The 26,258-nt window shown below is 60.9% G+C and overlaps 1 protein-coding gene across 1 annotated transcript in view; it reads left to right on the top strand.

The window, feature by feature from the left end:
- The window catches only part of Igsf21 (immunoglobin superfamily member 21), a 112,884-nt gene that overhangs the window by 3,608 nt on the left and 83,018 nt on the right, over positions 1-26,258 (top strand). The window contains exons 2-3 of the mRNA XM_077110088.1: positions 2,321-2,482; positions 4,309-4,421. Coding sequence (XP_076966203.1) covers positions 2,321-2,482; positions 4,309-4,421 — 275 coding nt within the window. The remainder of the gene's footprint in view (positions 1-2,320; positions 2,483-4,308; positions 4,422-26,258) is intronic.

Below are 26,258 nucleotides of genomic sequence, written 5' to 3'. Positions count from 1 at the left end.
TGAGTGATGTCCGGGACAGGTGACAGCCTTCGTGGTGTGAGTGATGTCCGGGGACAGGTGACAGCCTTTGTGGTGTGAGTGATGTCCAGGGACAGGTGACAGCCTTCGTGGTGTGAGTGATGTCCGGGACAGGTGACAGCCTTCGTGGTGTGAGTGATGTCCAGGGACAGGTGACAGCCTTTGTGGTGTGAGTGATGTCCAGGGACAGGTGACAGCCTTTGTGGTGTGAGTGATGTCCAGGGACAGGTGACAGCCTTCGTGGTGTGAGTGATGTCCGGGACAGGTGACAGCCTTCGTGGTGTGAGTGATGTCCGGGGACAGGTGACAGCCTTCGTGGTGTGAGTGATGTCCGGGGACAGGTGACAGCCATGACTGGGCCAATTCATTGGTTTAGAGCCGTTTCAGAGGATGTGTGTCCAGGATGTAGGGAACAAATTGGCCAGTCCAGCCCTGGGTCCCTGCTGGTGCCACCAGGTCCTCAGACGTCTCCCCGGCCCAGAGTCCTCACCTCCCCACTTCCTCTGCTGGATCTGAACTTGGACCTGGCTTCAGCCGTCAGCCATCCCGTACTCTCCTCGTGGAGACCTGTGTCCTGGGCTGTGGCAGGGTGTCTGAACCTGCTGCACCCCAAGCGCGACTTCTCCTGGGCTTCCTGGTCCCTCATCCTCCCCCCAACCTGTGTTTTCAGCTTCTCTGTTTGGAATCAAGGGTGGGTAGCCTCCTGTGAGATGGCCGGAAGTGGGCAGGCATTCTGTGATCATGAGGAAGCCATTCAGCCTCTCTGAGCCTCAGTCTCCTCACCTCTAAAACGGGACACTATCCCACAGGGTCAGAAAGATGATCAATGAGATAGTAATCACAGAAATCCTTGGAAAACTGCCAGGTGTGAATCCCATGTTCATTGTTTTCAACAAATATTTATTTGGCTTCTAAAGAAGTGCCGGTCGCTGTCCTAGATTCTCAGGATAAAGTAGTGGTTAAACCTGTGAAGTCAAGGGCTGCTCAATCTGAGGGACGGGTCGAGCCGGCCTCTCTTGATCTCTCACTAATTCCTCTGCGAACCCCGGGCAGAACTTGTGGATTCCTATTTCAAAGCTCCCTGAAGGCCGAGCAGGAATTCCCCAAGCCCAGAGTGAGGGACAAGGCTGGGGACAGCCTGGAGGCGTGACCGGCTGAGGAGTGAGATGAGAGAGGCTGGAGGGGACCGGGCCTGGGCAGGCCTCCTGGGAGGGAGCCCTGGGAGGCCCTCGGGGAGGCCGGGGCTGTGCATCTCAGGGACACAGCTGGGAGTGTGCGTGGGCACGTGAGGAACAGGGTGCGTCTTGGCGGCAGGCCGCGTTCTTGGTGCCTGCCTCACAGCGTGGCGCGAGGCCCGAGTGGCCAGCACCTGGGTGAGCAGGAGGAGTCACCCCTGTCCCCGTCCACTCCACAGCTCCACTGACCCACGGAGCTCGCGTCCCAGAAGGAGAGGCAGATGGACAGACAGACACCACGCTCCAGCGTGACACCCGCTGCCCACTGAACAGCACAGGGGGAGGCAGGAGGGGAAGTGCCTAGGCAGGCTGCGGCCGTGGCTCCGTGGTGCAGCGCTTGCCCGGCCCGTGGGAGGCCCTGGCTTCCCTGCCCAGCACAGGGGGCTGCAGCCAGGGGCGCCGAGGACCGGGCGTCGCTGTGAGACGTCCCCGACCCTGGATAGGAGCAATCAGTCGTGCGGGGTGCCCTGCTAAAGATGGCTCCAGGGTGCAGGAGGTTAAGGGAAACTCCTACCATGGCCTCAGCTTGGAGGGTCCTAACCAGCGTCAGGGCCTTTGCACTTACCGTGCTCCGTGCTCCATCCGGAATGCTCTCCCCTAGAAACCTACGTGGCTCCCTCCTTCCCTTACCCCAGCCTCCCCAGAGAGGCCTCTGGGGTGTGTCTGGAGCAGCCCCGCCCCTTCCTCTCCTAACCACCCCCAGGTGTCCTCTGTCATTGTCAGCTCGGTGTGTCTGTGGTCACCCATGTACCCGTGCCTAGAGCCTGCCTGGCCCAGAGCAGGTTCAGTGAATATCGTCCCGACTCGGAAGGACAAGGGGAGGGAGAGGTTCCGCGAAGCCCTGAGGTGGCCCAGGTGTGACTGTCCTGCCCACCTTTTCTCAAGGTTAATTGATGACAGAAATCCCAGGACCTCACCATGGATCCAGGGTCGGGGAAATGGCCGCTCAGCACCCTCCCCAGGTCGCCCCTCGCAGTCCCCAGCCCCTCCCCTGCCGCTCCGCCCTCTGCTCTCCTGGCACGCCCTGCGGGTCCCCTGGCTCAGGCATCTGCTCCCCCGTCCCCAAGCCTCAGCTTCCCCCACCCCCCGAGCTGCCGCCATCCGCTCCCCACCCCACGCCCGCACCTGTGGTTCCCTGGTGGCTTGCCAGCCCACGGCGCCCTCCCTGGGCCCTGGCCGGCCTCCTGTGGCCGCCATCTGTGCCCGCGGCAGGCCGGGCTGCATCCGAGGTATGGCCTTCCCTGCGCCTGCCGGTGGGAGGGGACGTCCCTGGTCTCAGGCCATCAGCACGTGGACCGACGGTGCTCGGCTCTCACCAGGGTCTTCACAGGTGACAAGCAGAAGGGCCGCCCCACGGGAAAGGTGAGCGCGTGGCCGCCGCGTGGGCCTGGAGCTGTGGCCAACAGGATCAGGAGCTCAAATCTTGTCAGGGTCCCCCCAGGAAAGCCCCCAGCTGAGGCAGGAAGAAGAAAGCCCACGTTGTCCATCTGTAGCGTTTCCTCCCACCTCTTCCTCGAGTGGAGGGTCTGTGACCGCGTGGTGCTTATCGCGGGCCCAGGGCTGGGTCTGAATCCAGCTCTGGCACTAGAGCTGTGCAATCTGGGCAGTTACTTGACCTCTCTGTTTTCCTACCGCACGTGGGACTCATGACAGCTCCTCTCTCCGAGCCCGTCGTTTTCGACGAGTGAATGTGTGAGAAGCGCTTAGCCCGGCGCCTGGCCAGCTGGGGCCTGGACCCTTGGCCATCGTTGCTAGCTCACGTCTGGACTCGGCCTGCCTTGGAGGACCCCTGTCATCACTGGGCTTGCTCCTTCTGAGGGTGGCTTTGTTTGTCATGCCCCCGGCCCCTCCTGTAGCCCTGAGCCTTCTGTCCCCATCTTCACTTGCCCTGTGAGTTGTGGAGGCTCGGCCGTGCCTGTGTCCCCTCTGCCTGCCGCCTCCTTCCTGGCCAGGGTCTGCACAGAGCAGGGAGCCGGTGAGCTGAGGGACAGTGGGAAGGAAGAGTCCCAAGGTGGACCCCTCTGGTGTCCCCGCCAGCCTGACCTTGGCCTAAGTCAGACTGCGGATGGGGAGCCCAGGCCTATCCCCCCTCTGGCCTGGGTCCTGGGGGTCCAGAGCCCTGGGCCACGAGGGTCCAATCCGACTCCAACTTCCAGATTGATCCTCTTGAGGTCGATTCTTGTTTTCTCCCTGGAGTGTTGTGACCATTAAGTCCCAGGCAGGGGTCAGGCCCCGGGCTCGATCCGCTCAGGTGGCCTGCACAATTGAAATCCCAGCCGACGCGGCCAGTTTTCTCGTTAATGCGATGGGACTGGATTGATGGCTCAGTCAATGGGGGGCATGAGCCTCTCAGAGGAGCCTGGTGCTCAGCCTGAGAACGGCGTCCCGCTGAGCAGGGGAGTGGGTCAGAGGTCTCACCAGGCTGGACACTGTGTGGAGGCCACAGGGTCCCCAAGGCGTGGCTACCAGGACAAGAGTCCCATCCCCGTGTGCCCAGGGGCTTGAGAGTCCTTCTAGGCGGCCACCTGTAGTCACCGTCTCCTCTGTGGGAGGGGCTGGACCTGCCTTGCCCTCCCTCGGGAGTTGGGGTGCGCACAATGGGCGGGGGGGTGTTAAGGAGGCCAGCGTTGGCCTCCAGGGCTCTCTCCCCGGGACTGTGATGGGGCACGTGCACTATGAGGCCAGGCACAGGGGTCCTCATGTGGCTCAGGACCTGGTTGCAGAGGGTGGCGAGGGATGAAGGGACCCCACGTGCGGGCCAAGGGGCAGCACGGACGGAGCTCTTTCTCTGGGGCGGCTCGTTGACACGCACTGAGGCAATCTGCAGGGGCCAGCAGGTCCTACCTTTGGGCATAAAATCATCCCAAGTAGACGTGATTTTGGTTTGGAGCCCTCGGGGGCCTGGAGGTGGCCGATGGGGAGACGTGGATGAGAGGCAGGGTCCCTCGCTGTCCACGGTTGTCAAGGGCCTCTGCCCCTCCCGCTCCCTCTCCCCACGGGCGGGGTCAGCCCTGGTCCACTCCCTACTCACCGCCTCTTCTCCTTCCCTCTGCAGGCTACCTGACCGTGAACATTGAGCCTCTGCCCCCTGTGGTGGCGGGGGATGCGGTGACCTTGAAGTGCAATTTCAAGACGGACGGTCGCATGCGCGAGATCGTATGGTACCGGGTAAGTGGTCACTGCTGTCCTTGCCGTGCCGGGGCTGACCGCAGCCCTTGGAGCCCCCAATACTCTCTCAGGTGTCGCTATGTTCTCGGCTCTGCCCTGGCCTGGAGTGGTCCCGGCCCTCTGCCAGGTCCCCATCAGGTGTGACACGCTCCTCAAAGACCACTTGCCCAAACTTCTGCTGTGCTCTCGGGATCCATCTCATTCTGGCCTCCTTTGTGTCCCTAAAAGGTCCCCTCTCTGAGGAAGCCCCACTAGTACCCACTTCGAAGTTACTGATAACACGGTGGGTCCTGGTGCCAGGGCACAACTAAGGAACCATTATGGTGGGATTCCAAGTAAGAGGCTTGGGGTAATGTTCTTGGCAAGGGAGAGGGAAGGAGAAGGCTCCCTGTCCTCTTTAAAATCACATTACAGAGATAATCTGCCATCTAATCCCATTACATGCAGGACCAGTCTGGTGTCTGGCACCATGGATTTAGGTCTGAGAAGGGAAGCGGTCAGAGATGAGCAGGGCTCATCAGTAACAGGAAGAAGAGCTCCTGGCCTTGGACACTGGGGGCCTTTACAATCTTTGTGGGTCTGGGTGGGGCACCCAGGATGCTCTCCTCTGCCACGAAGGGGCTGGGGCTGGGCTCTGGAGAAGGTACAGAGGCACATGATGCTCCTCTGCGTCATGCTCAGGTGTGCACAGCGGGGGTGCCACTCAGAACTCCCCTTCCATCAGCTAGGACTGGTGGGCAGCCTGTTTCAGTAAGACCCAGAGAGTAAATGCCTCCCTCTCTGCCCACCACGTGGTCTCTGTCTAAACCTCTCCCTCTACTCTTGTGCTGTGAAAACCGCCTCAGATAGCGTGTACGTGAGTGGGTACCGCTGTGGTCCCAGGGGGACATCGTGCATGGGCACCAAAACTTGAATTTTGTACGATTTTCACATGTTGCAAAATATTCCTCTTCTAACTTCTTTCTCAACTGTTCTAAAGGGTCCAAGCTGTTCTTAGCTCTCAGGCCGGACAGGAACAGGGTGCCGGCTGATCTGGCTCTGGGACTGTGGTCACAAACTCTGGTCTAAGACCACACTGTTGTAACATTGGCCAGCTGGGTCACCCTCTCTGCACATGGATAAGGAGGGAACCCCGGGCACCTGGCCACTCCTGGTCTCAGCTAAGAACTCTGTCCTCCCCTCCACCTGGCTCTCGGTCCAGCCTTGCGCGGGGCCAGCCCGTCCTCGCCGTTCTTTCTTGCATTTTTCTTCTTGGGCTCATCATTTACGGGTGAGTGCTGGGCTGTTGGCCGGGTCTCTGCTCCATCGCAGCCTCCTCGCCGTCCCTGCTCTGGGTCGGCTCCAGCGCTCTCCATGGGGTCCCCACAGGCGCAGCCCTGACACCAGGCACCCCACAGGAGCCTGGTCTTGCAGGAGGTGGCCTCCTGGACAGATGAGTGGGCCTGGGAGAGCCAAGGCCTGTGTGAAGGAGGGCCCTGAACTGAATCACCAAGAGGCGTGTTTACAGGCTGTGGGGACTGCTTGGCTGACACAGGCTGCGAGCATCTCATTAGCACCTGGCAGAGGCACTGGGACAGATTAGCTCCAGCTCACTGCCAGGACCCTGGAACCGTGCCCCGCCTCCGCCCCCCTAGAAGGGATGGGGAAGGGGGCGTGGAAAGAAGGAGAGCTCCAGGGGGTGAAGGTGGCAGGGGGTGCCCACTGCCCTCCGTCACCTTGAAGCAGCTGTCTGCACTCTGGGTGGAAATCCAGTGTCACCGCCACACTCGGTGGCAGCTGCCAGACAAGGGACAGCGCCAGGTCCTGGCTGGGTCCCCATGTAGGAAACCAGGAGGCTCCCTGGGGTGGGGGAGGGGAGGGAGGAGGAAGCAGCCCAGCTCCTGGGCTGGACGGACTTGCCTCTTCCTCTCCGCCCTGTCCCTGGTCCTGGGCACCGTCCGGGCCTCTGAACCCCCGCCTGCGGTGGCCGTCACTGCTTGAAGAATCAGTTACAGCTCTTACGGGCGTCGGGCCCTGCAGGCCAGGCTATGGTAGGCTGCTCTAATTAATTTATTTTATTTCACTTCACATCCTTTGACTGAGGGCCTCCAGAGTGGGGGTATGCAGATGTATGCAAATCACATGCAAATCACTCGCCAGAGCCAAAAGCCTGGGCCCTTTTAATTCTGTAACTGGTCGAGGGGGTGGGCGACTCTCCCTGGGACGGGGAGCCCACGTGCCCTGCCTGTGACGGAGAGCAGGGGCCAGAGGACGGAAGGAGATTCCAGGAAGTGGCTCCAGGCCGCCACCTTCTCTCTCCTGATGCCACTCTGGCGTCCCTCCCTGGTCCCCCTCTGTTCCCCAGGATCCAGCTGAAGGCAGAGAGATAAGGGCCGACTGGACAGGGCTCCGGGAGCCAGGGTCCCCGCCCGGGCCGCAGAAAAGCAGCAAGGAGCTCCTGCCTCCTGCCCCAGCTGGACCCTCCTGCGGCCCCTGCTCTGGCCCAGCCTGCCCCTGCCCCTGGCCAGCAGAGCTGCCCCCCTGCTGCTGTTTGTTTTCTAGCCACAAGCAGCTCCCCTCCCCCGCCCCGTGAATGAGCCTCAGAGCCCGGTTTGGAAAGAAGTGAATAGATTTACACAGGCCCCGCCAGGGCTGGGCTCCAGTCCCTTCAGAAGGGAAAAGCAGGGCATTGTGAAGGGCCGCGCTGCCTGCTCAGCCCAGGGTGGACGGAGCGGCCCCAAACCTGTGTGAAGGCCAGAGACGTTGTCTTAGCAATAGGAGCATCCCGAACTTTCCAAAGACGGAGTGAAGGGACCGGACTCTGCGGGGGACTGGGAGAGCCAGTAAAGTTGTGTGACCTACAGGGTCACTCCCTCTGAGTTCTCGAGACCTTTGGGCTGAACCTCAGAAGGTCTTGCCTGTGGACCTCGTGGGGAGGGAAGGAGAGGGGAGGGAGCGAGGGCGAGTCTTGGACACCTTGCCCATGGTCTGGCCACCTGGGAAGAGGCTCCGCCAGTTTGTAGATGATGCCAGAAATACAGAGTAGACTCGAGAAAGGCCCCCGGTCAGGGCCCCCGGGTCCGTTGTCCAGCGTGGCAGCAACTGATGACATATGGCTGTTTCAATTTAAACTTGATTGAAATTAAACTAAATAAAAAATTCATTTCCTCAGCCCAATTAGCTGCATTTCGAGTGCTCACCAGCCACATGGAGTCACCATATTGGACGGAGCCTCCCACAGAACGTTCTGTGGCCCTGCAGCCTGCACTAGATAGGTGGACTTTTTTTTTTTTCCTGGGGGCCTCTGAAATATGCTGCGCTCACCTAACGCAGGACTGTTTCATCAAGCCAGCTTTCCTGGAAACTCTAAAATGAATTTCAGTAAAATGATTCTATTTTTGGAACCTGCCATCCTTAGATCCAGCAGGTGGTGAGGGAGGGTGGGAAGGGGTAGGGGCTACGGGTCTCAAAAGCCCAAACAAGACGTCAAGAGAGCCATCAGGCCCTGAGGTTCTGGGCCCCGTAGTCGTCTGACAAGTTCATGCCCAGTTTAAAGATGCGTCATGGCACTCCTCGCCATCTCTGCGTGATTTTTCCACAGCGGCAGGGGTCTGTCTCCCAGGTTTGAGTCTCGCGGGCTCCTTCTTCACAGCTCATGCACACAGCTCTGGGGATATAGAGTGGCTAATAGAGCTGAGGTGCAATTCCAGACTTGGCCAGTAGGAGGCTGTCATCTAACAGTCAATCTATCTACTGTCCTAGGCCAGAAATGAATGACACATAGTAATCCTGACTGTCGGCTTCCTGTGCACCGGGGGCTTGATCGGTAATGCTGCTGGCACTAATTTGGGTATGAATATTATTGACCCTTTACCATAGAGAGGCACTGAAGCTTTAGGAACATCATTACGTTCTTGTCCAGGTTGACCCTATAAGGTGAGTTCTACTATTAATCCTATTTTTCAAATGAAGAAACAGAGTCTTCAAGGAGACTGTGTCTCAGCCCAAGTTGTCTTCCTGGCCTCTCCAGAAGGTTCCAGAAATGCCCTTCTCCACGATTCCTCTTGTGGGTCCCAACTCAAGGGCTGCTCACGTCAAGACACAAGCATTTCAAGGGCAACAGCTTCATCTTTTCCCTGCTGTTCTCTCGACGCCTCCTGCAGTCAATATTTGCTAAATTAACAAATGTTGGAGCTGTAAAAATGCAAACACGTGTGCATTTTCCTAGGCCCCGCCGGGGAGCCTGCTTGGGTTCCGGGCGGGCGTGTGCGGAGGCTCCATCGATGGTATCTGTCTGTGGAGGGGAAGCCTGGGTCTTGTAGGCTCCAGGGGCATGGTGAAGGTGGGAAAAGGGACATTTCGTTCTAGGAAACCCTGTCTGACCTCATTTAGTCGGGGGTCGCCTGCCCCACAGGCAGAGCCAAAGGTCTGTTTGTGTCATGGAAATCCATTAAGCAGCCTCAGAGAATCATGGGAATCTAACCTTTCTCAGCCGTTTTGATCACGCTATCTTTGCTCCGTCTCCTTCCTCCACAATTTGTTCCCAAGAGCTGCTCTGAGCCCAGGTCACCAGGCCACAGGAAAGGGTACCCTGGAGGAGAGGGGAGGGGGGAGACCGAACGCGGCACCAGCGCCCCCTGCAGTCGGCTCCCGCATCTCCCCTCCTCACAGGTGGAGCTGGGAGACCAGAAGACCCACCCGGCCAGGCGCCTGCCCCGGGGGAGCTGCTGGGCGCCTCTGCAGGGAGGGTTGGTGGCCGCTGGGACAGATGGGCGGCTGGGGGGGCGGGTGGAAAGGCAGAGGTCGCGGGGGTCAGAACCCCTGCGCTGGCGCTCTGGGTGTTGACCCTCCCGGTGACCCAACCGTCTTGAATTTAAGAGGCCTTCTCTGAAATGGGACACGAAGCCATGTGCTCGGTGGGCTGAGGGCGTGGTTCACCGTGGCACTGGCCTAACAGTGGTCGCCATGGCTGTCGTCCTCTGGGGTAACTTAAAGGGTCCAGAGGCCAGTTGCAGAGTAGGAGTGGGGGCGTGGGCAGGCCACAGGGCGCATTCTGTGACCTGCCTCCGACCGACAGTCCCAGGAGCCGATGGCAGGCCCCCCGCCTCGTCCCGCGGTGGTGGTGCCGGGATCTCACTGGATCCCAGCTGCGACCCTCGAGGTCCTTGAGACCCTCCGGAGGTGGGAGAGGAAGCCCTAGGGACGTGGCTCTCTCTTCCTCAGCCCCTGGCAGCGCTTCGTTTGAAGAAACAGCAAACGCCATCCCGAGGGGCCAGGAGGGACCAGCACAGGCGGGGGCCCAGGAGGACTGGACCTCCGGCTCCATGCGGCTCCATACGCGGCCTGTCGGCCCCTTGACCCGGCGCGTCCTTGCTGCCCCCCTGGACCCGCGTCCTGCTCTGGGGCTCCCAGGTCTCGGTGGCTCCAGGGTCTGGACATGGGGAAGTGGGGAGGACAGGAGCCAGGCTGAGCAGGCCCAGCTCTCTCCCTGTCCCTGCCTCCCAGGGCCAGGTTCTCTCAGGAAGGGTGCCTGGTGCCCAGTCCTAGCCCAGCGGCCACGTGGAGGGAGGAGGGGTAGCCAGGGAGAGGGCCACCAGAGGGAAACCAGAGGCTCCGTCTCAGGATCACCTGGGCAGGGGCCCTAACCAGCTCCTGGGCACCCATCCACGGCCCCAGAGCCCGGATGGTCCCCGGCACCAGCTCCTGCCCTCCTGTGGCTGACCTTGGGGGCAGAGTTAGAAGGACAAACAAGAAAGGCACCAGGTAACCACCAGAGCATGCAACCAGGACAGACCCGGGGGACAGAAAAGGGTCAGAGGGTCCAGACAGACCCTCGCGACAGGCGAGATCACGGAGGCAATGGGAAACCCACCCCGCCAAGGGAGGAGGCAGAGCGCTCGCCAGAGGACCCGCGCTGGCAGTAAGCGTCCCACGTCCCCAGAACAGAAGGCAAAGCGAGGGTGGAGCAGGGGGGTCGAGCGGAGCTGGGGACGAAGCTGGGGGGGCAGGGCCACCGGGGCGGGCCTTGTGCTGGGGTCGAGCTGGAGTTTCCGAGAGCAGCAGCGAGCATCAGATGGGGCTGTCAAAGGTCAGTGCGGGGTGAGGACGGGCTGCAGGACGGGTCACCCTGGGGGAAGCAGGAGAGGCCACCTCGGCTTAGGTGTGCGATGGGGGAGGTAGCGGAGGCTCCGGAAAGAGCAGATTCCACTGAGGGCGACGGCGGTTGAGGCCAGGCGCCTGGAGTCCTGAGCAGAGGTCGCACCCAGAGACCTGTGCTTGGGAGTCACTCCAGGATCTGAGTGTGTCCCCAAAGCCCACAGGGGAAGCCCAGCCAGCCTGGATCCGCGCACAGAGGCCCTTGGGGGAAAGGGGACCAAGGGAGGAAAGGACAGGCTCGGCTTGGCGCGCCTCACCGCCCTCCTGGCACGCGGGGGAGAATTTCACCAGGAAAACATCCGCCTGCTCTTGGGGATTAAGATCAGCTCTGACACCCGAGGAGCCTTTTCTCCGCCCTGGGTGGGGCAGGGGGCTCAGGGCTCCTGGCTTCCAAAGCCGCAAGAGGGGAGCCAAGAATTGGGGGAGCCCCGGTAACAGGATGTTCTATGGGGCCCCCATGGACTCCAGCAGTAAGGGGCTTTCCCATCGGATGGCCGTGAGGGAGCACCGGGGCCTGGCAGATCCAAAGGGCAAAGGGTGACGGGTCTGTCCTCACCAAGTGCATAGAGAGGAGCCAGCCCCTGGGACACACGTCCTGCTAGGTGGCCTTGAGCAAACGACTTGCCCTCTCTGAGCTTCAGGATCCTCCAGGAAAATAGAAGGATGAAGTGAGGTGCTGTCTCCCGGACACGCTGCCATTTTCCCACCTACACCTGGCTCACTTCCCCCTTCCTCCCCACCATTCCTGGCTGGGGGAGGAGGCCAGGGACGTGGGTCAGAGCACCCTGGACCCTCTTTATCAGGTGGGGTGCTGGCCTGGGCTGCTGGAGGGGCCTCTGAGCCAGGGGAACCAGGAGCTGTTAACAGTGGTTTTGGTGCCACTGCTCGGCTTACGGGCTGCTGTTAAATGACTCGGGACCCACTTAACTCGCCAGAGAGGATTAGAGAACCCCGCGCCAGAGTGCCAGGGAAATAAGACACCGCGGCAGAAAGGAGCCCGGCTCAGGCCGCCCGCCCTCCTTGGCCTCCCCCTCCCTCCGCGGCCTCCCCTCCCTCCTCAGGCTCCCCCTCGGCCTCCCCCTCCCCCCTTGGCCTTCCCCTCCCCCCTTGGCCTCCCCCTCCCTCCGCGGCCTCCCTCTCCCTCTTCTGGTGACAGGCCCACGAGACCCTCAGCCTTGTTGCAGGCAGACGGGGCCAGGTGCCTCTCCCACACGCGCCTGCCCTTCCTGTGGCCGCCCCTCCCACTCCACTTCACATGAACCTCCGCCACCTTAAGGACCAAGTTCAAGGCCGTCAGCCCCACGTTCAAGGCCCCTCTGGACAGGAGCTCTGTGGGCCCACTTCTCCTGCTCTGCTTCCTCCCTCGCTCCCCGTGGGCCCCCCGTGGGGATCACATGGCTCGTGGGCAGGGTCTTTCCCACCTCCGTGGGGTGCATAAGCCAGAGCAATGCCCTCCTCTGCCCTCCCCAGGCACCTTCCCACTCTCCCTCCGCGGCCGAGCCTCCCGACTCCCCAGAGCCTTAACCCCTCCTCCCCCCCTCCACCGTGGGACCTCATAACCCTCAGACCACTCAGGACTCCACCAAGACTCACGCTGGGGCTTGTGTTCAGTTACCCAGCAGCTGTTTCTTGAGCACCTACTATGTGCAGGCATTGGGAAAAGAGCGGAATCAGAACAGCGCAGCCCTATTGTGGCGGAGCTTGTAGTGGAATGGGATTGGCAGGTGCTGTGCGAAGGCCATGCAGTGAGCCTTCCAGGCTGTGGTCACTGCCTCAGAGGGAAGGACCGGTGCGGCTAGCTGAGCGCTCGCGACAGGAGGACTGACTGCAGCAGTTAAATGACTCGCACAGCGCAGACTCCGTGCCGGGTGCTTCGGTCAGCTTTTTGGCAGCCATGACCGCGAGACCCAACAAGAACAAACGTACAGAGGAAAGGCCGTGTGGAGCTCGTGGCTTCTGAGCCTCAGTCCACGGCTGGCCAGCCGCTTCCTTAGGGCCTGAGATGAGGCAGAACATCGTGGCGAAGCAGGAGGGGGAGGAAAGCCGCTGGAACATGGCGCAGGGAGCAGAGAGAGTCCCCTCCCCAAAGGTGCTCCCCAGCTGGTCAGCCCCAGCCCATCTTCCTACAGTTACCACCCAGTGAGGCCCCTCCAGGGGGTGGACACACTGACTGGGTCCAGGCTCTCTGAACCCGATCGCTCCACTACCAGCCCCTGCACCCGGTCACACATGAGCTCGGGCGCCTGGCGTCTACCCCGTCCCATGAGCTCGGGCACCTGGCGTCTACCCCGTCCCACGAGCTTGGGCGCCTGGCGTCTACCCCGTCCCATGAGCTCGGGCACCTCGCTCAGGCGCCTGGCGTCTACCCCATCCCATGAGCTCGGGCACCTGGCGTCTACCCCGTCCCATGAGCTCGGGCACCTCGCTCGGGCGCCTGGCGTCTACCCCGTCCCATGAGCTTGGGCACCTCACTCAGGCGCCTGGTGTCTACGCCGTCCCATGAGCTCGGGCACCTCGCTCAGGCGCCTGGCGTCTACCCCGTCCCATGAGCTCGGGCACCTCGCTCAGGCGCCTGGCGTCTACCCCATCCCATGAGCTCGGGCACCTGGCATCTACCCCGTCCCATGAGCTCGGGCACCTCGCTCGGGCGCCTGGCGTCTACCCCGTCCCATGAGCTTGGGCACCTCGCTCGGGCGCCTGGCGTCTACCCCGTCCCATGAGCTTGGGCACCTCGCTCGGGCGCCTGGCGTCTACCCCGTCCCATGAGCTTGGGCACCTCGCTCGGGCGCCTGGCGTCTACCCCGTCCCATGAGCTTGGGCACCTCGCTCAGGCGCCTGGCGTCTACCCCGTCCCATGAGCTCGGGCACCTCGCTCAGGCGCCTGGCGTCTACCCCGTCCCACGAGCTCGGGCGCCTGGAGTCTACCCCGTCCCATGAGCTCGGGCACCTGGCATCTACCCCGTCCCATGAGCTCGGGCACCTCGCTCGGGCGCCTGGCGTCTACCCCGTCCCATGAGCTTGGGCACCTCGCTCGGGCGCCTGGCGTCTACCCCGTCCCATGAGCTCGGGCGCCTGGCGTCTACCCCATCCCACGAGCTCGGGCACCTGGCGTCTACCCCGTCCCATGAGCTCGGGCGCCTGGCGTCTACCCCATCCCACGAGCTCGGGCACCTGGCGTCTACCCCGTCCCACGAGCTCGGGCGCCTGGAGTCTACCCCGTTCCTCTGGCTCAATATTCTGCTTCTGCCTTTCTCCCCAGTCTCCATGAAGCTGAGCGCGTTGCTTGGGATTAATGAGGGCTGGGCAGGGGCCTGTGTGGGGCGTTGAAGCCGCCTCGGGTCTCACAATGGGAGCTTTGTGACAGGCCTCCTGGGGACGGTGAGGCTCTGCCCCGTAGGTGTCTGGGCAGGTGTCAGAGAGGCCCCGGGATTCCTGGCCTGGGTGGGCAGGGGCACCCGTGTCCTCCTGTTTGGGGTCTGTGCTTGAGTTCAGCCCTCCAGGTGCACATGGGGCACCTGGCCACCTGCCCGGTGAAGGCCAGGGGTGGAACTGTGGCAGAAAGTTCCGGATTCCCCTGGAGAGGGTCGACCTCATGTGCGCTGGGAACCAGACCCATGTGGCTGTAAGTGTCCAGGGAGGGACCCCCCCTTGGGTGACCATTCAAAGGAGGTGAGGCCAGCCCCCACCTGAGAGCTGAGAGGGGGATGGGAAGGAATTTATTAAGACCCAGAAGAGGCCTCTGCTCCCAGGGCCTGAAAGACACCTCTCTGTCCCTGTCACCTTGCTTTAAAGTCATCAGTGAAGCCTCCTGGCCCTTAGGAAGGGGACCACCCCCGGCATCACCGGTCAGGGCCCTGCATGATCTGGCCTCGGCCCTGCTCCCCAGGATCCCCCGTCTTCTGCCCTGAAGGATGAAGCTCAGATATTCAGAGACGCCCGGGAGCCTGCGGAGAGGGCTGACGGGAACCTGAGGTCAGGCCAAGTTGAGCACCTGGCCCAGAGGGTGCTGCTAAGAGTGGCCATGTCAGTCTGGGGCCCGGCTCTGGCCCAGGGCTGTGCCCTTTCCCTGAGCTCCGTGGAAGGCCACCAACCCCCCTGGGGCTGAGGGACCCCTGGGTGGCCGGCAGCCTGAGAACAGACCCATGGAAGGGCTGGACCCCTCTGGCTCAGGGCTCCAGCTGACCAGCAGGACAACCCCGTCTCTCCCTTGTGACTGTTGCTAATGCCACCAACACGCTATAGGCCGGGGCTGTGTGAGGTCCGCCATAGACGTCACCTCTCTGAGCCTCCATAGGGGCCGGCTGGTTCCAGGACAAGTGTCCATTTCAGAGTTGGGGACACTGAGGCTCAGAGCAGTAACTAACTGTCCCAGCTGTGGGAGGCAGGGATGCAGAGGGTCACTTGTCCTGTCTGGCTTCTGGCTGCCCCGTGCCCAGGCTGGGGCCCAGGGCTGTAAGGGGACGCTCAGGCACCTTCTGCTCGGGAAGAGGGATGTCACGGCTGTGGGGTCATCCGGGGTGGCTGCTTCGGGCTGTTGTCACCATCTCGCTGCCAGAGCCACCTGTGTGCAGAGGCTGTCGGCGTCCAGCAAGGACACAGCACAAACAGCTTCCAGCCCAGAGGAGACACGGGCCGCGCAGGGCTCCCCTGCCCTGGGACAAGCACGGAGCTGACAGGTGGCAGGAGGGGCTCCCCTGGCCCTCCCCGCGGGCTCCACCAGGACCCCGGGACTCACTAATGGTGACGGTGGCCGGATGTGGAAAGTCTGCCCTGGAGCCTGTCTTAGGGACGGAGCCGCAGCGTTCTCACCGTGTCGTCATCTTGCAGGGTGGGGACCCGAGTGAGCGGAGGCGCAGTGTCGGGGAGCGGTTCTTGGGGAATCTGTTTTAATGGCCATAATAATTATTTTAATTGGCACATTAATTACACAAGAGCAGGTGCTTCCCACGGCGACGAGGGTGTTGAAAGCTGTTTATTTCCTTAAGTGGTTTGAACGCTCCCCCTTAACCCTGTTTACTCCATGAATATCAAATCGCTCGGGGCCTGTTCCGCGGGACGAGAGGCGAGGCCTGACTGTGCGCCCTGAGCTCGCGGGGTCTCCGCGGGGTCTCCGCTCCCCCCTCTCCCCTTCAGGGCAGAGCCGACGCCCTACAGACCCCACATGGGTCTTGCTGCCCCAGCCTGAATCCTGCCGGAGAGACTGGGGTCATGGTGGCACGGCGGGTGACCCTCCCTCCCATCAGGCGCCTGGTGAAGGAGGCGGGGGAGGGGCACTGGGCACCTGAGCAGCACCTGCCGTCTGGGGGCCCGTAGCGGAGCCAGGGCGGTGTCCACAGGAGGTCAGTGAATCTGAAGCCCCATCGTCCAACTTTAGAAAGTTCCAGACCTTCCCCCAGAGACGTCTAACAAGCAACTCAGACTCGGCCTGGCCCCGGCTGAGCTCCGGGTGTCCCCCCCAACCCTTCCCCACCTCAGAAGACGCATCGTCCTCCAGCAGGACCCTGGGCTCTGCCCCGTGTCCCGCCTGCGCTGCCCCAACCCCACTTTCCCCTTGGCGGGTTCTGAGCACCTGCACCAGTCCAGCTGCTTCTTCCCACCCCCGGTCACCACTGGGGCCTGAAGCCCTGGGTGCTGCTCTGAGTAAGCCGCCTCCGAGCCACACGCCTTTTGTTTGCACAGACATCTACTGACACCCATTCTAATTTAAAAAATTTTTTTGAACATTTTAGGTTTCTATATCATCTACAAAAAGTGATAAGTTTTCTATTCTCTTCCAACACCTGAGAGACAACATCTCCTAAGTCAGGAACATCCGTATCCTGGAACTAGATCTCTTGGATTCAAATCCTAGCTTTGTCATTCAGAAGCTATGTGACTTTGGGAGAGTTGCTGTGCCTCTCTGTGCTCTAGTTTCTCCATCTCATGTAAAGAACTCAGGACAGTGCCTGGCACTGAGTCGTTGACGTTGTTACACTTATGGGACTTATAATAATTTCTTGCCTTATTCCATTGTCTAAAATCTCCAGAATTCTTATAAAACTGTTGCCCTGTCTTGTTCCTGGTTTTCATGGAAATGCATTTATTAGTCTACCGTGGCATGCGATATTTGCTGCTGATTTCTGATAAAGGCTTCCATTTGGTCACAGACAGGACGGTTACTTCTACTCTAATTTCTCCTAGACTTTTTATAAAGAAAAATTAATTAAATGCTTCTTAAGAATCTATTGAAGTAATCATAAGGTTTTCTTCCTTTAATTTACTAATGGAATGAATTATGTTGATGGTTTTCCTAATATTGAGCTTCTATTGGGTTTTTATAATTTCTTTAAACAAATTCCTTGTGCCCCAAATTAAAAGAACTCTCCAGTATTTATTTTTTATTATTATAAATGGAATCTCTTTCATTGGATTTTCTGTGGGTCTCTGGGCTCTAAGGACGTGAAGCAATTGATTTTTTTGTGTGGTTTTATCTTGCATCCTACAAATCAGATGAGTTCATTTTTTCCCCCTAATGAGCGGCACGCGGTGGCTTTCCCTGAATCTCCAGGCAGCCCTCGGCATTTCCTTCTTACCTGCGACTTTCGACATTCTGCATTTACGTGGGCAGGTATCCACGGAGCGCCACAGTGTGCCAGGCACCGAGCTGGGCTCTGCCGCCTGCTCGGGAGGGCGAGGGGTCGGGGCACCTGGCTGGGCTGACAGCGGGGTCCTGACAAGGGGCAGCCCCTGCGGTCCCAGAGCCACTCGGGCTGAGGGAGACTCAAACCCATCACCACGGTCAGGCGGACTCCTGATGGACACGCGTCCCCTTAAGGGCTGAGAGTAGTAACCTTGATCCAGGAGGGGACCAGAGCTCACGGCACAGTGGCCATTCTCCACAGTGACAGCGAGGACAAGTGCCCACACCCTCGCCCTGGCCTTGGGCCATCCAGCTCTCCGTTCCCCTAGCTCCTTGCATCTTGGACCAGCTTCTACTGAAAAGGAGCAGATGTCCCCTTGACCTGGTTCCTGTCCACTGCGCCCCTGCTCCAGGCTCAGGCCCTGTAGCGCGTCATGGTCCCCTGCTTCCCTGGCCCTGGGTGAGGGTCTCCGGGTAGCTGGTGGCCTCGCAGTGTCCCCGCCTGCTTGACCCTTCCTCTTAGCTCTTCAGCAATTGCTCGCCTCCGCGTGCCCCGCGGCCCCCGCCCCTCTGCTCAGCATCTGATGCCCCGGAGCCCGAGGTGACGTCCTCCTTCCCCTGACGACAGTCAACCTAATTATCCTTGTGGAGCTCAGGACTCCAGCCCCCGGCCTGGATTTCCACACTGTCCCCTGTGTTCTCGACCCTCGGGCTTCCGCTGCCCCCTGCAAAGACGGCAGCTGGCGTTGGGCTGCGCAGTCCCTGGAGTCACGCTCTGTTCACAGCGTCCAACAGAGAAACAAGAGCCACTTGCTCCGTCTGTCCTGTGATCACCAGGCCCCAAGCTCGGGACACCTTTTACTAATTCACGCCAACAGCTGTGCGGGCTTGGGCAGCCGGTCTAGCACGCCCTCGAGGCACCAGAGGGCTGCCCAGGAGCCGCCCTCGGGCACGGCACTCCACCCCAGTCTCTGGGCAGGTTGTGGGACATCCTCCCCGTCTGTTGGAGGCTGCTTCGGACACAGGCAGGAGAGAAGGAGCCCTTCTGGGTTATTTGCACCATTCGGGGACCGAGTCAGAGCCCCGGGTCACCTGAACAGAGCTGATAGCAACCCCGTGCTCACAGGTGGGACCCCGCCCCCAGGACCTTCTGATGCCAGAGCCCACTCGAGCCGTTTCCGATTCCCCGAGACAGGGACAGCCGGGGAGGTGACTCTTCCCCTCCCAGGGCCACTGGCCCTGATGACCCCAGGATGGGGCCAGCTCGGTCAGGCTGCCAGAGGGAAGCTTGGTGCTCGGCTGGGCTGGGGGCGGGACAGCGGTACGTCCCCTTCCTCCTCTGGACCGTCAAACCCCCCTGGGGCCCACACCACAGTGCTCCCGGCCACCGTCCCTCGTTGTCATCCTGGGTGGTGGCATTATCCTTGGAGTGTGAGTCCAGACCCCTCACCTAGTGGGGCACCCAGGGATGGGCGCATCGGGGGACTCGTGGGCTCCAGAGGTTCCAGGCGGGAGCCACGGGCCATCAAGCAGCGTGGGGCCGTGTGGCAGGTCACCTGCTCCCGGAAACCTCCCTCCCTCACCTGGAAAATGAGGGGCGTAGAGCTCCGCCGTGGGGCCATGCGGGAATGAATGAGCTCGTGGGGGTGGGGGTGGGGCCGGGGTCCAAGGACGGGGGGCAGGACGCTCCGGAGCAGCACCAGAACCCTCCGAGCGTCCATGCCAGCCGGGGCGGCTTGGCCAGCACAGTCCATCTCAAGCCGGGCGGGTGCGGGTCAGAGCCACCCAGGCCCAGCTGCTGACCCCCGACCCTCAGAGCAACCTCACCCTTGCTTCCTGTTGCTGTGGAGGGACGGGGACGTCCCTGACCTTCTGGGAGGTGGCCTGCGGTCCTCCCTTCCCAGAGAGCGAGCGTGGGCTCGTAGGAGGCAGGGAGACCCCGGCTGCCCGGCTCGGCCCACCGCGGCCTGCACCCCTCCCCCTCCCTCCTGGGTTTGTTCACATCAGATCCCCGGAGGCCCTGGAGGGTCCTCGCCTGTTCTGCCCCCGGCCGTCACCTGCACTGCTTTGTAAATGCCCCCGTGGGTGTCACAGGAGGTGGGGTCTGTCTTCTGCCTTGGTCTGAGTGACCCTTCAGGAGAAATGTCCGTGTCTCCCCACGAGACAGGGAACTTCTGCAGGGGAGAGCCCAACTGGGAGACCCTGCTAAGACGGAGCTTCTGCCCTCTGTGCTCTCTGAGCCCCAAACGCCTTCAAGGCCCCCGGAGAGAAGGTGGCCTGCAGCCGGACGGCGCGGCCTCCGAGCTCTGCCTCTTACTTACTGGCCTTAACCTCTCTACGCAGCAGCTGATGTCCCGTCCACAGGCGCTTACAGAGCCCAGGATCCAGGCACCGGAATGTCACGGGATCAAGACAGGCAAGGCCCCTGCTCTGGGGAGGGAGCAGACCATTAGTGACTGATCAGCAAGACGACACCCGACAGCAATGAGCGGGTCTGGTGAGCTAGTGTGGTGAGGCCTTCTGGGGCTGCATTGAGGCTGAGCTCGTACCATCTGAAGGGAGCCATGCCGAGACCTGGGGAAGGGGCGTGCCCGGCCCAGGGGGCACCTACCCAGGGGACGAGCTCCGTCACTGACCAGAGATGAGGCCATGTGCTGGGAGCAGAGAGCAAAGGGGAGGAGATTTAGATCAGAGAGGAGACAGGGCATTCCCACGGGAGCCTTGGACGTTTCGACGTCTTTGTTAGCCTGGAGGAGCGTGTTGGGGAGTGTGAAGGCTTAGAGAGAATTCTCTCTTGTGCAGAGCCCAGACTCCCAGGGAGTGCATGAGTCAGGATAGCTTACGTGTTGCTGCATTAACAAAAGGGCCTCCAAATCTCAGTGGCTTGGTGCAGCAGAGGTGTCTTTCTTGTTGCACAGCAAGTTAGATGTGAGTCCGGTGACACTTCAGGGCAACCTCAATCCAGGAGGTGACTCCGGGATCCAGGCACATTTCATCTGGTGGCTGTACCCTCTCAAATATATGGTGACCACTGAAAGGAGGCACAGAAGCAAGAGAGCCCTGGAGATTGGCCACTCTGGGGTGAGCTCAGGTCCCTTCTGCTCACGTTCCTTTGGCCAGGCCTGGCTGCTGGCTGCGACTGCAAGGCAGGCTGGGAAGTGTGGTTCCCCTGGAGGCCCGGAAAGATAAGGAATGGGATTTGGTGGCCACACAGCACCGTCTCTGATGAGGACAGGGAGGAAGACGGTAGAGAAGAGTCGGGAGGCTCCTGCAGTCTTCAAAATAAGGGGTGACAGTGGCCTGCACGTGACCGGTGGCCACGGGATGCAGAGGAGCTGTCACATCCGCACAACACCTGCCACTGGGCCTGCCTGGCGGCCCCTGCTCAACCCCAGCACTTACTACAGCAGCCCTCACAATTAGAGCTGCCTTCTCTTCCCTTGGAAGAGCCCCCCGATGCTTGTCTCTGATTCTGTGAGGTCAGGAGGCTGAGCTATTCTCTGACCAAGGCTTTTAAAAGACACGATCATAAAACCTTGGCCTTGTGGCCCTGGAGTGCGTTCAGACATGTCCAGGTCCGCCCTGCGTTTCACTGGGGGAGGCGCGCCCCAGGGGTGGCCGTGGTCTTGGCTGAGCGGCCGAGGTGGGCTGGGTGCAATCGGGGCCCTTCCAGATCTCTCCCCCACCCCCAGCAAGGCCAGGCGTGCAAGCAGCTGGGGAGGAGAGATCTGAGGAGCTCCAGGTGGGAGGAGAGAGCCACAGGGAGTTGGTCTTGCCCACCTGAGCCTGGCGGCTGTGCGCTCTCCTCCCTCGCGGCTCCCGTGGAACACAGACGGGTGGAGACCTGGGGTCTAATCCCGCCTCGGCCACCCTCGAGGTCGCCTATGGAACTAGTGACTCATCCTCTCTGAACCACAGACTTCTCTTCTAGAAACAGGAGTCGAGGCTGCCAGCCTCCTGGGGTTGGTATGAGGACCAGGATGAGGTCGTGGGGATGAGAAGACCCAGCTCAGGGCTGGATGCCGAGGAGACCCCCGGCCAGTGGGAGGCATTAGCTGGAGGAATCGCAGAGCTCCCTCCCGTGTCGGTGGGGCTCCGTGTCCTGGAAGCTGCACGGGGCACTTGGGACGTGGTCTCTAAACTCAGATCATCATCGTGCAGAGGCAGAAACTGAGGCCCGGTCCTTCCACCGGTTCCTGCTCTGGTGGGCGCTGGAGCCAGGTCTGAGGCCAGGCAGATGGTCCTGGGGCCTCTGCTCTTTACCACTCGTCAAAGCTGCCCCGGATTAGGACAAGCTTAAAGAGCGCTCCCTCCCTAGCTGGCTGCCCCCAGGCGCCCTTTGGCAGGGTCCCCAGCCCGGAGTTTGTCTGCCGTGAGGTGGATTCAGCATCCTGGGCACCTTGTCCCGAGACCGACACAGTAGACCCAAACTTCCCCAAGCCCCGGGGCGGAGCCATTCCCTCGCATTCCAATGTCCTAAAGGGGCCTCTTTGTTTGCCCTAAATGGAAGCGAGGGGGGTCGAGAGAGCCCACTCTTGGAGGATGGACCGGGCCCCAGGATTCTGGCCATAGCCCATCAGCCTCTCAGAAGCCTCGTGGGCCCCTGCACTGCCCGGTGGCCCTGCCGGTCCCTGGATCCCGCCTGGGCTCCCAGAGGTGGCTCAATAAAGAGAATTTTAAAGCTTTTTAATGCTTAGCAGGGACTCCATCCTCTGCCAAAGCGCCAATTAGAGGGACAGGCCAGTCGACGTGACTGCACCACCAGCGTTTCATCTGGAACAGGCGTGGAGGGAGGCGCAGGCGGTGGAGCCCTGAGACCATCTCTGTCTCCTCGGACAGGGACAGCCACTGGGCTCCTGGAAGGCTCCACAGAGGCCAGCCGAGCCTGGCTCTGCCCGTCTCTGAGGGCTCTCAGAGCCAGGGGCGGAGAGAGATAATGGAGCCAGGGGTCAGGCAGAGCTTCTGGCCCGGCCCGAGGGCAGACGAGGCAGGGCAAGTGGAGAGGCAGAGGGCCAGAGGCCCTGCAGGGGCCAGGGCCAGGTCAGGGGGGTCGTCCATCTGCTGCTTGGCGCTTCCTAGCCCTGGAGTCTGGCCAACACTGTCCCTGGTCTCTAGTCGTTCAGCCCCCACGGCTGGTCGTGCCATCGTGGGACCATCTCGCCGACATAGGGACCCAGGCCAGGTCCTTCCGCCCACTCCAAAGCCCAGGCAGTGGTCCTGGGGCCCTGCTCTCGCTCCCAGGCGAGGAGTGGACAGCACGGGGGCCTCCGGGGCCCGGGACTGTGGTGTCTAGAGCGTGTCTCTGCTGGAAGCCACCAGTCCTGGGCCCCCTCTTTCTGAGCCACCCGAGGATAGCTTGGTCTGTCCTTCCGTTCACCAGAGCTGGGCTTCCCCCACCCCCCGCTGGCCTGGCCGGGGCCTCCGTCTCTCTCTTTTTTGTCCTTTCTCTTCTAAGAGGTGCCACAGAGACTGTGTCACTCAAGAGTGTCTCTCAGGGGTCTTCTCAGGGCGGTGACGGTCTTGCAATTCTTCACCAACCACCAAGTAGGCTGCTGCCCGCACCACCCCTAGATCCGGGCTGCCCAAGCAGCGTCTGCTGGCTCTGCCCTGCTTCCAGAGTCTTCCAAAGAGGCATCATCCTGGAGCCCATAAAGGAACAGTGATCATTCAGTGTTTGTCTTTCCACCCGGCCACTCACCCCTTACCCAACCAGTTAGCCATCCACCATCCACCCACCATCACCATCCATCCGTCCATCCATCCATCCATCCACCACCCACCCATCCACCATCCATCCACCATCACCATCCATCCATCCACCATCCACCATCCATCCACCATCACCATCCATCCATCCACCATCCACCATCCATCCACCACCATCACCATCCATCCATCTATCCATCCATCCACCATCCACCATTCATCCACCATCACCATCCACCATCCACCATCCATCATCCATCCACTATCACCATCTATCCATCCACCATCACATCTATCCATCCACCACCCACCACCCACCATCCATCCACTATCACCATCTATTCATCCACCATCACCATCTGCCGCAGTCCGGCTGCAGCAAAATAGCCGGGGGGTGACGAATAACTTGTGTACGTTGGTGCAGCAGGAATAGGAGCCCTTTATTGTAGAATAAGAGCGGTATTTAAACATTTTACATAGCTTATCTAATTAGCATAAAATAGATACAGCAGTCAACCAATAAGGAATCTCCACACTTAATGGCTCGCTTTTGTTACTTCACAAACCACTCCCTCTGGCATTTTGCCAGGCGCCATCCAGACTTGTTTACAGACTCTAACATTTCTCTGGCAAAATAACAGGTGCCAATCTGACTTGTTTACAGACCTTAACAACCATCCATCCATCCATCCATCCATCTATCCATTCCACCATCCACCACCCACCATCCACCATTCACCATCCATCCACTATCACCATCTATTCATCCATCATCACCATCTATCCATCCACCATCCATCCACCACCCACCCATCCATCCATCCATCCGTCCACCACCATCCACCATCCATCCACCACCCACACCCACCCACCCATCCATCCACCACCCACCACCCATCCATCCATCCACCATCCATCCACTATCACCATCTATTCATCCACCATCACCATCTATCCATCCACCATCACATCTATCCATCCATCCATCCATCCATCCATCCACCATCCACCACCCACCATCCACCATCCACCCACTATCACCATCCACCACCCACCATCCACCATCCATCCACTATCATCATCTATTCATCCACCACCCACCATCCATCCACCACCCACCCATCCACCATCCATCCACCACCCACCATCCACCATCCATCCACTATCATCATCTATTCATCCACCACCCACCATCCATCCACCACCCACCCATCCACCATCCATCCACCATCACCATCCATCCATCTACCATCCAAAATCAACCATCCATCCATCCATCCATCCACCACCCACCCATCCACCATCCACCACCATCCACCATCCATCACCTTCCACCATCCACCATCCATCCACCATCCACCATCCACCACCCACCACCAATCCATCCACCACCATCCACCATCCATCACCTTCCACCATCCACCATCCACCACCCACCACCAATCCATCCACCACCATCCACCATCCACCACCCACCACTCATCCATCTACCACCATCTACCACCCTCCACCCATCCATCCACCACCATCCACCATCCACCACCCACCACCCATCCGTCTACCACCATCCACCACCCATCCACCCACCCACCACCCACTCTTGCAGCACATATTTTTGAGCCAGTGCTTTGTCCTCCTTACGCTGGGCCCCCAGCTGTAGTCTGGAACTTTCTGGATAATGGGGGGGTTGGTTCCCTCAGCTCATGTCCAGTGTTAGGTTCCCTGAGTCACACTGACCCTAGGGAAGGGGCCAGGCCAGGCCCTGTGCAGACCCGGCCCTCTGGTCTCCAGCCCCCTCCTCTGCAGAGCAGATGGAGAGTGCAGACCCCCCCTCACTCCTGGATACCGGCCCAGGCCCACGCAGGTGCCCGCGGGGTGGGGGCTTCCTCACTCAGTATCCAACCAGAGGGGCTTGGTCAGCCCGACCCTGCCCGTGGTCTCGGGCCTGCGGCAGGCTGTGCCTGTGGACAGACGTAGACACACCGGACAGGGTGGCAGTCGGCGGAACAGACCCTCCGTTGGCGGGGTTGGCTCTATGCCTCGGCCTGTGCTGCGCCCTGTCTCTGCGGCCCTGTCTCTGCGGCTCTGTCTCTGCGGCCCTGTCTCTGCAGCCCTGTCTCCTGCTCTCGGTCACCCTCCCTCCTGCTGCTTCCCAGGGGCTATCATGCCCTGAGGCCACCCTCAGCCCCTGCTCCACCTCCTGCCCACCCCGGCCATCTCCCGCCAGGCCTGGCCACCCCCGGGGCCTGAATCACTCTCCAGTGTGTCCACCCCGTGTGCTATTCCTGTCCACCGTCGCCTTAGCCGGAATGACTGCCACTCCCAACCTGCCCCGTGCCGTGGCCTTGCCCAGACCAACCCGTCCACCATGCTGTGGCTGGAGGGAGTGTCAGATGCACGAGTGGTCCTGTCCCCGTGCTGCCTGGCGCCTGCAGTGGCCTGCCGCGGGCCGCAGGACAGCCTCCAGCTCGCCATATCACGGAGTGCGTCCACTCCGAGGTCCTGGTGTCCTGCTCCCTCAAATCAAAGCCCTTATTACGGTGGGTCCTGGGTGCCTGGCCGGCTCTCTGCCCTCAGTGCCGGAGCCACCAGGTCACAAGGGACAGTGACCTTCCTGTGTCCCAAAAGAAAACCTAGAGCCAGCTCCTCAGTCTTGGTGGCTGGTCACCCAGGCAGCCGGGTCCCCAGGGGACCTGGAGAGCTGTCCATGGTGCTGCCGACGCCCGGGCTTCCCAGAGGGGCAGCCTCGCTGGGACAACGCCCAGAGGGCACCTTGTGCCCCTCCCCGGGGGAACCGCCTGGGCCTGACGCGCAGGGTGCTCTCCGTGGGTCTGAGTCCACCCTCTGCAACGGTCACTTGCTGCTGTGGCCTCCTGACCCCACGCCGGCCTCTTGCCACTGGCCGCACTGCTGAGGGCGGGAGGAGCCTCCAGCAACAAAGGACCCTCGCAGCCGCCCCACCCCCGCCCCCTGAGCCACAGGGAGGTGGAGGCCGGCTCTGGAGGCCCGCTCCCTCTCCTGCCACCCGGCTCTGGGCCAGCGAGGCCCTTCTGCAGCCCGTCCCTCTGCTCTGTGTCGTGCCAGGAGCCCACAGCTGTCCCACAGCTCCCTCTCCGTGGCTCCCCTTCCCCTCTCAACCCCGCCCTCTTGGTAATATTGGATTAGCCCACTTTCTTGAAAGCTGATTTTCTATTTGCATAATCCTCCCCTCTTGGAGTTGCTAGGCCCTCAGTGATAAGCTCACGGGCCAGGGCAGTCAAGCAAATTATACTTTTTATTCTGAACAGCCATTGAAAGTGGAGGAAGCACTTTCAATTTTTTTTAAAGAAGGCATACACTTTATTTTTATCTCCATATTCCTTTTAAACAATAGTGCC

This window comes from Callospermophilus lateralis, chromosome 7 (assembly GCF_048772815.1).
Source record: "Callospermophilus lateralis isolate mCalLat2 chromosome 7, mCalLat2.hap1, whole genome shotgun sequence".
NCBI classification, from domain to species: domain Eukaryota; kingdom Metazoa; phylum Chordata; class Mammalia; order Rodentia; family Sciuridae; genus Callospermophilus; species Callospermophilus lateralis.
This window is presented reverse-complemented; position numbering and strand designations above follow the sequence as displayed.